This window comes from Etheostoma cragini, chromosome 3 (genome assembly GCF_013103735.1).
Source record: "Etheostoma cragini isolate CJK2018 chromosome 3, CSU_Ecrag_1.0, whole genome shotgun sequence".
Taxonomy (NCBI): Eukaryota; Metazoa; Chordata; class Actinopteri; order Perciformes; family Percidae; genus Etheostoma; species Etheostoma cragini.
The window spans coordinates 22,881,513-22,896,748 of NC_048409.1; the positions used below are offsets into that span (position 1 = coordinate 22,881,513).

The 15,236-nt window shown below is 39.0% G+C and overlaps 1 protein-coding gene across 1 annotated transcript; it reads left to right on the plus strand.

Annotated features, from left to right (window-relative positions):
* The first annotated feature begins 13,196 nt into the window (after positions 1–13,196).
* Positions 13,197–15,009, plus strand: LOC117942485 (lysophosphatidic acid receptor 4-like). The gene has a single exon (XM_034867963.1). It carries the CDS (start codon positions 13,273–13,275, stop codon positions 14,173–14,175), a length of 903 nt encoding a protein of 300 aa, XP_034723854.1. The 5' UTR covers positions 13,197–13,272; the 3' UTR covers positions 14,176–15,009.
* The last annotated feature ends 227 nt before the right edge of the window (positions 15,010–15,236 follow it).

Here is a 15,236-nt window from a genome sequence, read left to right on the forward strand (position 1 = left end):
TAATTAGCAGGTGGCACCTTTTACGGCAGCCTTGGCCACAGTGTCTGAATGGTGAATGGTTCCTGTACTATGTAAAAGCGCTTTGAGTAGTCATTGAGATTAGTAAAGCACTATATAAAAACAGTCCATTTACAATTCGTCAGTTTATTAGAGTTGGGTGGATAGAGGAATTTTCTATTTTGCTTGTTTTTAAACACACTCTTAGTTATAATTTAATTTAATAATTTATTGATAAAAAGTCTATCTTTCAATCTATATTGTTATCTGTATTTGGATTTTCACTGAAAGTGGGCCAGCAGCAAACACAGTAAGTTGTTAGAAATTCATCATCCAAATTCTATAATTTCATTTTATATGTAATTGTTTTGTTATGCCTTTCATACCTTAAAATAAAGTTAGTAGTTTAGCTGCTCACAAAATCCAGTAAGCAACACAATATTTGAGCCATATACCTAAATTAATTTAACCAAAAAAAGATGATCTATTTTCCCCCATTATAAGAAAAGTTTAAATTATAAACTGTAAATGTGTAAGTCTTAAAGATGTTCTATGCAGGAAGTATTATTTTTTAACATTTTTTTATCAACAGACATTTACATCAATAGTCTGGCGTTGTAAAATATTGGCCTTTGGTGTACCGTGGAGTGGGTAAGACTGGTTTAATGGCAGGCTAGCAGACACTGTTGACTTGTGCCAGCTTAGCACCAGCAAACTCTGCAACTGGAACGACTGGATGAAAAGTGTTGAAAACTACCTCAATTGATAAAAAACACACTGGCTAACTTGGACACAAGGTCTTATTTCCAAAATTCTGAACCACCCCTTTAAATAAAAGTCTGAGTTGCACATTAGGCCATTTGTGGTATTTCTCTAAAAGAACTGTAAGGTGTGTATATAATAGAAGAGTTGATCTGTGTGTTTTTGATAAAGAAATGATTATGCTAATGACAAAAACAGCATGCCATATTTACTCATTAGGCTTTGTTACATAATCAAATTAAATTGTTTGTGTGTGCATTGGGAATATGTCCAGCCAGACACAATATTTATGTGTTCATAACATACGTAAATAAATTAAAGTACTGACAAAAACACTACATACAATGTGAGGTAAAACATAAACACCTGTGCAACATAATTCAAACTTCATTCTGCACTGCTCAGCAACTCTGCTGTTCTGAAAATTCCAACCAGCTCTTAATATCATTTTCTTTTTTTTTGCCCATTGCCTGTGTACCCACCGAGTTTTACTACTCACCTTCCAACTGTTGTCCTCTGATCCTTCCACTATGACCGATCCCCAGCTTCCTACAGACCTGTTCTCCATTCCCCTTAATCAGCTCCCTCACAGTGTACATGCCATTTCCGCTCTGTCCCCATCAGTTTAATATTGTGCTTTTTGTTTGTGTCCAGCCATCCGTTTTTTCTGCTGGCCTGTTTGTTTAAACCTCTCCACACCACTATGTATTTCTAAGCATATTTCCTCTGTTTCCTTGACCTTTTTGAAAATCTGCACCTTGGAATGTCTGCTGCTAGCAGTTCCTGATTACACTGCACAGAAAACGCTCGCCTTTAGAAAAAATGATGATTATCTGAATCATATCTGAAGTTACATGGAGCTCCTTTGTTTGTCTGATTGAGTTCTAAATGGATTTATGGATGTTTGTCCTTAATGGACATCATAGATCTTTTCACTTCTGGAAGGACTAAGTTGCTTTGATTCTAGCAGTATGGATATATGTCTATCTATTTCTGTAGTTACATTGCTTGTTAAAAAAATGATGTGACCTCCTGCATTTCTGATAGTATCTTTAATGTATGTTGTAGTCTATTTCTTAGCTATTATAGCCTATGACGCTTATTAATTTACTTCATCAGTTTATGTTGTTGCAACTACAAAATGAGACTAGTTTTAGTCTATTCACAACATAGTCATTTTTTTATTCACTGCATGCTTATTTTTACTAGCAAGCTTTGCCAAACCGTAGCTCAAATGTTAAAGCTAGCTTAGTTTTGCCCTTGGCAGCCTTTTATAGGAACACACTGTTTTTGCATACCTGACAGTTTATTGTAGTGAAAATGCATTCATCCTTTTTTACAGAACTAATGAGAAGCTCGCCAAATTGGAACCTGTGGGATCTTTTAACCACTGTATCTGTATTGTTTGTTTAGTTAGTGTATGCATCATGTTGTTCATGACTACACAGATAAACCAAACCAAACCAAAGCAACAAAAAAGAAGTCCTTGAAGAAATCCTACTGAAGCTGCCTTTTTAATAGGAGTAAAGCAATGCTCTTTGCACTAGATTCATCTTTCTCTGTGGGTTCCTGTAAGGTTGTTTATTTTTAGAGGCATCGGCATGTAGACATATATGCTTCCCTCACTGCTTCAACCATGCTGGATTCTAACCTGTCAGAATATTTTGGGTTTGGTTGTGACAACTGTCTCTCCTCAGGCAACCATGTGGGATGGTGTAGGTTTGAGTGTGCATGTGGCAATGCGATAAAAGACAGATGTCAGATCTAGACAGAGATAGCATGGAGAGGCTGAGAGCTCGCCAGCCTTGGCCAAGTCGCTTGGAGTGGGTGGAGAAAGAGAGTCAGAGATAGCAGCACAGTGGCACATGTATAATTGACAACCTATGCTTTCTCTCCATAGAGTTTATGACATTTTATTTCTGTAATCTACTTTTCTTGGCCGGCACTAAAGATGGTAGTGGGCTGGGCTTTGAGTCGGCGGCTTGGATGGAAATGGCAGAGCATAAGCTTGGCAAGTAAAATGTGAAGGGGAGAAAAAGCCAAGGCAGCCTTGACAGTTTTTTCTTCCTTCAATGTTACACTGTTACCAATGAGCAGGTCTGTCACTGATAAACCCAAGCAACAATGTCTCTAATCAGTCTGTTTAATGGTTCCACTTATTTATTCATCATTCTCTGTTCATAGCGTTCATATTATAATATAATGTAACAAAATATTATTTATTCCAGCACCCTTTGCAGTATGCTCCATAATTAAAATAAAAATATCATAATTATAAATTACTCCTGCATACTTTGCACTCTTCACTGCACTATTGTCTCAACCTGTGTAGTGTGTACATATTGTTTGTTTTGTTGTTTGTTTTGAATGAGTAAGCACATTGTGAGCAATACAATCCAAAGCATAATTCCTTGTATTTTTCCTCATACCTGGCAAATAAAGCTGATTGTGAATCTGATAAAAGTAGCCAGGATGGGAGGCATTGAGTTGAGGAGCCACTGTGCTGAAGCCAGTGGGGGTATTTGGTTTCAGTATTGTGGGTGGCATCTAAATAGGTGTTGATGTGAAGGAAGAGTGAAAGGGAAGAACTGAGCTAAAGTGCCAAGGGTTGGGTGTTACTGATTCAGTGCTGAAAATATTTTCTCTTTACTGGAGATTGTGTGTGTTTCTTCTGTTAAAAGTATAAATGTAACATCTTAACATTTGATAAAGGGAATATCGCAATGTCCGATTTTTCCAATATCGTGCAGGCCTAGTATGAATTTTTTTGACAACAGCGCTGGGCTACCCCACGTTTGATTTGATAAAATAGCTGTATGGGTATCCAACTTATCTAATAGTAAGTTAGCAAATTAATTTCACGTTAGCCAAGGTGGCTTGCGGCCATTTCATCAGAATGAAATGACATAACCTGAATTAAAGTGACTAAATGTAGCTTGAATAAAAAGTCAATACATTAACTTGTAAGTGAACGTGTCATTTCTGCCGGAGTCACGATAGACAGGTTGTTTAACAATGAAGATAACTCCCCTGATACCCCCCACTCTACACTGTCGTCAAAGACCGCCTTTTGCTTTAATTGAGAGACCCCTGTTGGCATACATTCTGTGTTTAAATATAAATTCTGGTTAAATACAGTTTAAAATACGTACATTTGGCTAAACCCACACTACTAGATTATGTTTCTTGCACTGTATTGACTTCTTTGTAGCAATGTTGCAGCATTCCCAAATCTTTGTAATAATAACATTGTACTTGCAGAGTTAATTGCCAAAGGAAACTACAATATTACCCTGATTGTATGAAACAAAAATTCCCTTTTGACTTCATACAATGTTTTGTATCCCTTGGTGTCCCTTGCCAACAGCATTTCCTTTTGGTCATAATAATGATATCATAATGTTTTTGTCACGTCTGATGAACCATAAGTTAGCGGGTGTGAGAAACACAAGTGTGAGGTCTTAAGATCATGGAGCTTTAACGTGAGTACGGGGGCGGGGGAGATTACAGGCTGTGGCTGGAAATCAGAAGAACGATGGGGAATAGTTTTACATGACTTTAAAATGGAAAATGGAAACAGTAGAGTGTGCCAAAAATGCAATGCGCCATGATTTTGATCCACTTCAAGGCCAGGCTAATGTCGGCAGTCCCTCTAGTGGACAGAACTTGTAACAACAACCACATACTGATAATGACATTGACACTGACAATGCACAAGCATGAGTAGTGTAGTACGTATCAATAACAGGTTGCATTTTAGCATAAATATTTGAATTTTATTTGAATGTTAAAAAATAACATTAAATTTGAATAGTATTATAGAGGAAGATTGACAGCTCTAACACATACACACACACACACACACACACACACACACACACACACACACACACACACCTAAAGGTCCCCTGGCATGCAAATTTATTTATTTAACATTTATTTGCATTCTCCCAGCCTGCCTTTGGTCCACCAGTGGTTAGAAATGGTGATAGGTGTAAACCAAGCCCTGTGTCTCCTGCTCTGCCTTTGAGAGAATGAAAGCTGAAAGGGGCCAATCTAGAATCTAGCCCCTTATGAGGTCCTAAGGGGCAAGGTTACCTCCCCTTTCCCTGCTTTGCCCGCCCAGAGAATTTGGCCCACCCATGGGAGAGAGAGAGAGACATCATGGCTTGCAAATGATCAGAGTTGGTCAAGGCCACACCCCTACCCTCCACCTTGCCCTGACTCACTTTCTCTCATCTTGTTCTGTTTGTTATTCCATGGATCACAGTTTCTCTCACTTCTCTCTTTCTTACCCCCCCTTCCCCCCCCCCCCTTATACTTCACAGCCACCTCTCTGCTTGCACATATTCCCAATCACCTGTTTCTTCTTTCACACATCAGCTCCCAATTTTCCCTCCCTCCTTTCCCTCTTTTTGATTCTAACCATTGAGCTAAGTGTCATTGTTTTTGCACCATTCTATTCCACATCATGGCAACTCCCCCGTCTCTCTCAAAGCGTTTATCACCTGGTATAGTGCTTATCTGTCGTCTCTGGGAATTGCATGATGCAAATTGAGTAGGTGGAGATGTTGGGTTGTGGTATGAGGAGACTTGAAAGATGACAGATTCAGATGTCTTCAGATTAGATGCAGCTGTATTTGAACACATTACCTGGAAATGCACAGTGTTCAGCATTCAAAACCATCTCTAACTCCATTGTGACTTTCTACTGTATTTATTGTTCTCTTTCTGCTTATGTACAGTATTCTGGGTACACCTTTTAAATAACCTCCTCCTAACATTTAGTTTATGAGCAGTATGTTTCTCTCATCACTCTGGCGTCTATCTCAGCTGTCTTACGGTAGGCAGAGGTCAAAGATGAACAGATAACCGTAGACATAGTCTTGGAGCCTCTCGTTTGACACTGCAGAAGTGGAATCTCTGTCTACCCATGTCCATCTGTCGTCCAGTCTCACTACAATCTAATTCACATGTCAGTAAACTAGGGCTAGAGCTATCAATTATTTTAGTAATAGAGTATTCTACCAATTTATTTGATTAATCGAGAAATCAGAAAAGAAATAGTTTTGCTTTATGCAAAATACAAAAGAAAGGTTTCCTTTTTTTGAAAAAGCAAATACAAAAGAAAGGTTTCCTTTTTTTGAAAAAGCAACATTTTTATTGCCTAAATTGCATACAAAAACAGGGATACATTAAGGGGCTTGGTGGCATATGTATAAATGCCTTAGAAGCATAGATATAAGATACATACAACACTTCCCTTGAAGGCGTGAAGTACTGTGCAAATACATTAATAAAAGCCTCCCACTGACAGCACATCTACTGAGGCAGTGTTCTCAGACACAGACAGACAAACTTGAAATAAATGAAATTGCTGATGAAAGAAATCATGTTAATCCAATAAGTTCCATTTTTTCAGACCAAAGTCAAAACATGTTCCCTCTGGCAGACTGGGGAAGGTTATTCGATTTCTGAATATGAAGTGGTTTTTGTCCCCCATGTTCTCATAACATGTCTCATAGCTTGACTGAAGGAAGTCATTTACACAGTAAATCATTTCGTTGTGTTAATAAAGGGTGGACAGCAAAATGGCAAAAGAACTGCCAGAGGCAGTTTGGGGTTGCCCAAGGACACTTCAAAATGCTGGCAAGAAGGAACCACCAACCCACTTAAATGTCAGTATGTAACATTTTACCAATTTTGTGTACCAGTTTGTTCAGGAATGTCTCGCCCTACTCTGCCTCTTATTGGCTAATACTTGTTGCCTTTGTCGGTTGGGTTGGTTAGGTTTAGGCACCTTGACGCAATGGTGTGTCTTACCCAGTGACTGGTTGGACATGTTTCAGGACCTTGGGGAGAGAAAATAAATAGAAATTGGAAAAGTCAGACTGAGGTTGGTAGTATTCTATATTTTTATAATTGTCAAGAAATCCTCTGAAAAGAAGGTTTGTCTCAATATTTTACAACTTCTGTTAAGAATTGCAGGAACAGATTCACAGTATAACCTTTTTAATAGTCATCCACATTCCAACCTTGTATCACAATGATTACAGGCAAAGTTTTGTACACTAGACATTTGATTCTGGAAATAAAATTGCAATGAACAATCTTGAGGTCGGAAAATTCAGAATTCATAATAATCAGTAAAGCTAGAAACTAACATTAAACAAACTCAATTTTAACAACTAAATCAGAAAATTATTTTTTCAGTCACTGCAAAATTGCTTCAGTCTATTTGTTGGGGATGATCGGGCAGATTTTAATTTGGTGCTGCAGTGAATATTCAAAGCAGGACGGATCATGTTGGATCAACTCAAAATTAAATTAACAGAGCCTTTGTTCATGAAGGTACTTCAGGCTCTGTGCAACACAGGCCTGTGCAATTTATTTAGGAGAGACTTTATTTGCATAATACAGTAGGTAAGTATATATATATGATTACTTGAATCTGCAATATTTAGTGAACTCATTATTTAGCTGGCGGGATTACAACTGTCCTCTCTTACCACTTTTATAGCGTTGTTTTCAGCCGCAACATACATTTCCTCATCTAGAAAGATTTAAAAACCTTAGGTACACGTCCTTCGCAGCACCAAACAGCAGACAGACAAAGACACTAAAAACAGACCTAAAAGAGTGGATAATGGACTCAAAATTGAATATCAAAATGAATGATGTCTCTCTATAGCTTCTTGGTCAACTGTTGGATAATGATTGTGCTTATCAACTTAATAGACAATTGTATGTCAATGTTTTGTACACATTTTGTTTGCGCTGTTCCCAAGTGGCCAAAACAATCAGTTATTGCAGGTTAAATATTTTGCTTTTTTTTTTGTTTATCGTCAGCATTACAATCACACAATAATACAATGAAGTTAAAATTAAATACTAAAATTAGAATCTATAATTGTTTACGGTCCACATGTCGCCCACATAAGTGATCCAAAGTATTTCTGCATTGTTATTTTCTTCTCCTTATTTATCAAAAGAGGTATTTTAAATAACTAAAACCAAGAGGAAACTTGGCTCCTAGAATGCTTCCAAAAGAAAACAAGAAACTAGATTACATTTAAGGACACTTATTAGTCCTGGGCAATTTGAGTCCTGGCCAAACTCTGCTCCAAAGCTATAATCATATGGTCATTTTGTCCCATTCTAACTTTAAGTAGCTCAGGAGTGTTGTAGCTCTTTGTTTAGCCCAGCGGGCAATGCTCAAGATTGCAATGCTCTCCTCCGTTAAACCCATTTATTTCTGTTGACAGCTTTATTATAGCTTTCCACTCATTTGCATAGGTAATCAGCCCATACTTTCAGAACCTGTTAAGATTCAAGATGGCAGCCACTAATTGGAAAAAGGAAGGCAATAAAGCACCATTTGAGCTTGTGTTTCCAACTTACTTTCTTTGCGTTGGCACCTAATAAAGTGAGATCCTTGCAGCTTGGGACAGATTAACTTGTTTTATTGTTTTTTTTGGGCCTCAGATGAAACATATGCAGCAGGTTAATTGCATTGGCCCTGCTGGTAATGGCAAAACAATTGTCTAAAGCATATCATCTTTTCTAATCTGTGGCTCTTCCACAATGCTGACAATAACAGTCAGGAGAGAGGGTCATAGAGTGACAGACAGAGACAGAAAGCAGCTTCACAGTGACCAGTGTATTGATGTTCTGTGTTTACAGCTGTGATATGTACCTGACTTAAGCAGCAGAGGAATAGAAAAAAATAAAATTTCATAACAATCTGGCCTTGTCAAACACTTGCTATCATGAAACACACATACTCTCTCACACACACACACACACACACAGACACACACACACACACACACACACACACACACACATTTGTTTGCTCTGCATGCCACGAGAGCATGGCTTGTGACTCCTGCCGTTGCAGAAATTGAAATTTTAATGAAGTGAGCACAGCAGTGGCCGTCTCCTCACACTTCCCAGTGCGGCATAATGGCACTTTAGCCACACTGCCCAAAAATGAACCAGTGATTTTATTAGAGATGATATATTAGAGAGGTATACAACTCCATCAGCCTCTCTCCTACAAACTGAAAAAAGACCTACACCTTTGTATTTAAGTGTACGAGTCAGGCAAAATCACATAAATGCTAACATTTTGATTTAAATCTTTCAAAAGGTTGTGTCTGAAACATTTTGAAGAGAAAAGAGTAAGTGGTAAATTGGTGATAAGGTAAAATGTATGTGAGTTTGGTATTTGCTGCTTTGGTGTGATCGCACACAAATACTTGACTTTCCCAGGCAGTGTCCTGGTGTATTTCTAGATTTGATAACAAATATACATGTGGAAAAGCAACCCATTTAATGTAACTTTCTTGCTATTTCTGTTTTGCAGTGCAAACAGTGAGCAACGATGTCAGTATGCAGTGTCGTCAGCAGTGCCTGAATTGGACTAAAAACTGTGCCATTATTCTAATTCAGCAGTTGCGTGACATGATAATAGCAGGTGTCTTGGATATACTTATATCTGTACGCATGTCTTGGTAATGTATTACTTTAAAAAAGTTTGTATTTCATTGCATACATTAAGGGCTTGACGTTAACCTTTTTTGCTCACAAGCCATTCTAGCTATAGTACTGGATCAAAGGTGTCCTCCTGTGTCAGGCAGTGGCATAGTAGCTCCAACAATGAGGGTTACAATAATATGAGTATCCAATAGAATCATCGATATTTACGTATTGCAAATCTTTAATATATAATTTATAAGTGTAGGCATAGCCTTCTAAGGGCTGTCACTATTGGGTTAACCCCCTTCGCGATTTCTTTTGTGCCCTTTTGCCCAGCACGGGCATCTATTATGTCCACAGTTACTGTATATCCCAGTTGAGTGACCATAGATCTGCTCCCAAAATCAGCATTTTTCCTCAGCAAATTTTGGTGCAGCAAATGTTGGTGACGAGGGCCAAGCCTATACTAGTTGTATGAAAAAAAGGGACACGGACACTGAAAACATTTGATGTAAAAGAAGGGTTTGGCTGTAAAGTGGGCACGCTTCCGGCCCCTCTAATGGAGAGGAAGGATGGTGAAACCCTCTCACTCTCTTGGCTGACGTCAAGGTGAGGAGAAGCGCTGTTTTCAGTGACAGCATACTGAGAGAGGCTCGTAAAGAGGATTCCCTAAAACTTGGAGCACCAGGGCTAAGTCCCATTGGGGTGTGAGAGAGCGAACAACGGGTTGTGTCTAATTCCCTTCAAAAACACTTAATCAGGGGGTGCGCACAAACCGAACTCTCTCCATAACCCTCGTGGCAGGATGAAATGGTCACTGCGTAGGCTTTGACTGTTAACAGAGCCAAGACATTATCCACCAATGTTTGTAAATAAATTAACACAAGGGGAAGAGGGCATGATGTGGGTTCTGCACCTTTCTCTATGCACCAGCGCTGGAAAGCGAACCTGCTTAACACGACGTAGTGGAGGGGGTTCTCACGCCCTGGATAGTACGGAGGGTGGAATATTGTGCCATTCAGCCACGACAATGCCGCGGTAGTTGCTAAGGGAACCCAAGCAGTAGTTGAACCAGAGTCGAGAACTAGGCTGCGCTTGTGCGCTCCAATGCCACCAGAATGACTGACAGGTTCTCCTCCTGCATCCATGCCATGAGAGGAGGGATCAGAAGGAACCAGGGGGAAAGTGTATAAGAGGGCTCTGGCCCAAGGTTGGTGGGAAAAGACGTGAGGCAAACAGATCCACTTTCACTCTACTGAACCTGCTCCACAGCATCTGAACAAAAGTTGGATTAAATTTCCACTTGTTGTGAGAGGGCGAGAGCCAGGCTAGCTGTTTGCAAAATTGCAATGTAAGTTTTTCATCAGATTTTCTTGTAGTTTCTTGAGTTATTACATTATTTGAGTCAGATCTCAGGAGTTTAAAAAGCAAGACGCGCTGCTCTTTCCAGTGTTAGTAAGAAAAAGTTTTGTGTGCTGTCACTACAACAAACACCCCTTTTTTCTAATGACTTTAAGTTCATAATGCACTTTACAACAAAGTCAGCCCTGCAGCACACAGTGCACACATTTGTTGTGTTTTTTCCTCATTTTTTCATTGACAAAGCATTACATGTCATACATAATAATTGAAATAATTAACGACTGAGCGTACAAGATAGGTCTGAGTATAGGTCATCATGGACATCAGCATGTTTGCATTGTCATTATGAGCATGTTAGTATGCTGACGTTAGTATTTAGCTCTAGGTACAGCCTCACAGAACTTGCTAATATATAGCGGGGCTCAAATGTTTGGGCACCCCAGGTAAAAATTTGTGTTATTGTGCATGAAGAAGCCAAGGAAAGATGGGAAAATCTCTGAAAGGCATCAAATGACAGATTAGACATCCCTATAATATGTCACAAAAAGTAAGATTTTATTTCCATTAATTACACTTTCAGAATAACAGAAAACAAAAAAATGGCTTCTGCAAAAGTTTAGGCACCCTGTAGAGTTTATAGCATCCGCCGCCCCCTTTGGAAAGCTGAGACCTGACAGTGTCGTGGATTGTTCTCAATCTTTGTCTGGAAAGACCAGGTGATGTCAATCTAAAGGTTGTAAATGCCTAGACTTATCTGACCTTCTAAGCAGTTGTCTAGAAATATGAAACTGCAAATAGTTGACGCTCACAAGCAGGAGAAGGCTATAAGAAGATAGCAAAGGATTTTTTTTAGATGTCTGTCCGGAATGTTATTAAGAAATGGCAGTCATCAGGAACAGTGGAAGTTAAAGCAAGAGCTGGAAGACCAAGACAATTATCAGACAGAACAGCTCGCGGGACTGTGAGAAAAGCAAGTCGAAACCCACGTTTGACTGCTTAATCCATCCAGAAAGACCTGACAGACACCGGAGTTGTACATTTACACCGCAGTTGTATATTTGTACAAATGGAAGAGTCATCAGAAGAAAACCTCTTCTACTTCCTCACAAAAATCCGCGTTTGAAGTTTGCAAATGAACATATAGACAAGCCTGATGCATTGTGGAAACAAGTTCTGTGGACCGATGAGGTTAAAATAGAACTTTTTGGCTGGAATGACCAAAGGTACGTTTGGAAAAGAAAGGGCACAGAATTTAATGAAAATAATCTCTGTCCAACTGTTAAGCATGGGGGTGGATCAATAATTCTTTGGGGTTGTATTGCAGCCAGTGGTACAGGGAACATTTCACTAAGTAGAAGGACAAATTGATTTAATAAAATTTCAGCAAATGTTGGACGCTAACTTGATGCCATCTGTGAAAAAGCTGAAGTTAAAGAGAGGATGGCTTCTACTGATGGATAATAATCGTAAACACACCTCAAAATCCACGGTGGATTACATCAAGAGGCGTAAACTGAAGGTTTTTCCATGGCCTTCACAATCTCCTGACTTCCACATTATAGAAAAATCTATGGATAGACCTTAAAAGAGCAGTGTGTGACAGACAGCCCAGAAATCTAAAAAACTGGAAGACTTTTGGAAGGAAGAATGGGTGAAGATACCTCAAACAAGAATTGAAAGACTCTTGGCTGGCTACAAGAAGCGTGTCCAATCTGTGATACTAGCCAAAGGGGGCAGTACGAGGTATTAACTCTGCAGAGTGCCCAAACTTTTGCAAACGTTGTTATTTTGAAAGTGTAATTGATGGAAATAAAATCTTACTTTTTGTGACATATTATACAAATCTGTCAAGTCTGATCTGCACAATAATACAAACTTTCACCTGGGGCACCCAAACCTTTCAAGCCCTACTGTAGTTGTTCTCTTTGTAAGTCATGTCAAAAAGCCTCCTCACAGTTTTGTTTTGGAATTTAGTGTGTGCAACTTCATGGCCACTGTCATCTGTGAGACATTGTGTGTTGCCTAAAAAATCTTCCGTTTAGTCTGTTTGAATGCTCTCAAATTAATAAATAATTTAATAAATAAATACAATTATCTGGACATTTTAACTTGCATTGTCTAAATATACTTGTATTTTTTTACCATCCCATTGAAGTTATACATTAATATGGTTTGTGCAGGAACAAAATGCTGAAAAAACTAAGTAATTGTGTTGTATAGGTAAATAATTTACTTTCTCTGAAGACACTGTTAGCTGGTATGTTTGACATAATAGCACAGGCAGTAGTTTGTGTACATAGAAAATAATTAATTAGCATAATTGCCAGTTCAGTTGGAATTTCAACAGCAGATATCTGGTAGTACAGTACATATGGCGTGTTTATAGAATGTAAGTGTGTACTACAATTGACAGAAATAAGCATTCTTGAACAGAATGAATCAGTCATGCTTTTGTCAAGATACACATTTTGTTTATTAATACAGTGCCCATGGTTTTGTTTTTTTATCCAGGGCATAAAACTCTCACACAGTTTGACTTTAACTTTGCAGTACCACACCGGTGTTTCCTGTTTGAACATTCTCAGACACTTTCACATGTAGCAACAGCCTTTTTTCAAACTGATCTTGATTTGCGAGCAAGCGCAGTTCTTGTGGCTTTGTCAAAGATACATGCACTCGCCTGCACTTCTGACTTCCTCGCAGAAGCAAAACATGTACAATAGTACAGAAAATGGAATGGAGCGGGATATGAGGAACACGCCGTACGCTCTGGTGTTTGGATCTGTAATAATGCTGGGTCTGCCTCTCAATGCTGCGTCGCTGTGGATTCTGTTACGCTGCCACAGCCTCAAATCCCCCAGTGTCGTCTTCATGGTCAACCTGGCACTCTCTGACCTCCTGCTCGCCATCTCCTTGTCTATGAGGGTCTACTTTTACGCCATAGGCACCTGGCCTCTGGGCAACAAGGCATGTGTCTGTTTCACAATGCTCTTTCGCAACAACATCCGCTCCAGCTCCATCTTCATCACCTTCATTAGTGTGGACCGGCTGCTGGCTGTCGTCTACCCTCTGAGGTCACGCCATCTCCGAACCGCTTCATATGCCTTGAAAGCTGCTGCGCTCGTTTGGCTGTTTCTGTTGGTGGTGAACATCCCAGAGAGTGTGGAACTTTCAAGATTTTTAGACAAAAACAATAAATCTACCTGTTTTGAAATCAACATAATCCACAAATTGCCTTATCTTCAGCCTGTATTGGTGCTCACCATGCTGGCAGTCAACATTGTGTCCACTGCTCTGGTGGCTAGGACTCTACGCAAACAACTAAATGACTCTGCAAGGATATACAACAAGGTGAATGTCTTGCTTATTTTTGCCATGAACCTGATGATGTTCACGGTATTCTTCTTGCCTGTGTCACTGGTTGTCTTCTTTAAAAGTTGGTTACCTGCTCGCATGACATTGGTATGTCTTGCAAGTGTAAACTGCTGTCTGGACCCTCTGTTGTATTACTTTTCTTTTGATGGTTTCTGGAAGAGCAAAGAAGATGTGGACACCTCTGTTGCAAGAGAATAGTTTGTGATAACAATAGAACGGGACAGGTGGGGTTAAATACAATTTAAACAATTATGTCTGTTTGGATCTGCAATATAATTGTCACAAGGTGAAAATGTACGTATTTCTGATTTTTATTTTATTTTCATAGCATTAGTAGCTTTGCCACTTGTCAGGCTGTCATTGTAAATAAGAACCTGTTCTTAACGACTTGTCTGAAAAAAAATAAAGGTAAAAAAGTGATTGTTGACCTGAAACAGAGATACAGATTTAGGTTACCTTCACAGCGCTATTATTTCCCCACCCCCCTTCAAATCTGATACCAAACTGATGTTTCCTGTTCCTTGAGAACAGTGAAACCTACGCATGTGACACAAGCCCCCTATTTTTTGTTGTTGTTGCCATCTGAGTTGCGAAAACCTAAATAAAATTGGATCTCCAGGCAAGTTGTATTGAATACACAAACTGTCCTGCGTTACCATCAATTTAAATAATCTCACTGTTCTGTCAGATTCGCAACTTTAACAAACCGTATGAATGAGTCATAGGCCAGGATAGAAAATTGTCTAACAATGTATAGATCAACAAGCCACAGACACATATGTTCAAATTTGAGTCATTCAGTAAATTATTATTTTTTGTCTGAAATCCACCAGCCTTTTTCATATTATACCAACATTTGAAGCATCCTGAGCCTTGTTGGTTACTACAGAACTCAACCCACAGTAGTTTTATTCTTTTTATTTTAAAGAACTATACAAAAACATTGCAACAAAATACAAAAAACATCACAACTTTTATAGAAGTATTTTACAAAAGCTCCTGCAAAATCAGACATTTTGGTCAGCAACTATCCTCAAAAAAGGCTGTGCAATCCTGGAGGGACTGATATAGTCTTGATAAGCACTTAAGTTTCTTTAATGTCAGGGCCCAGAGAAAATGGTACCGTTGCATTTACCAGAAAAATCAGTTCAGGCTCTATTGTGCCCTGCATGCGGTGATGAAACAGCCAGTCTAATCAGAGAAGGACCCACTCTGAGAAAAGACCCACACCGTTGTATTTAAGTGTGCGAGTCATAACT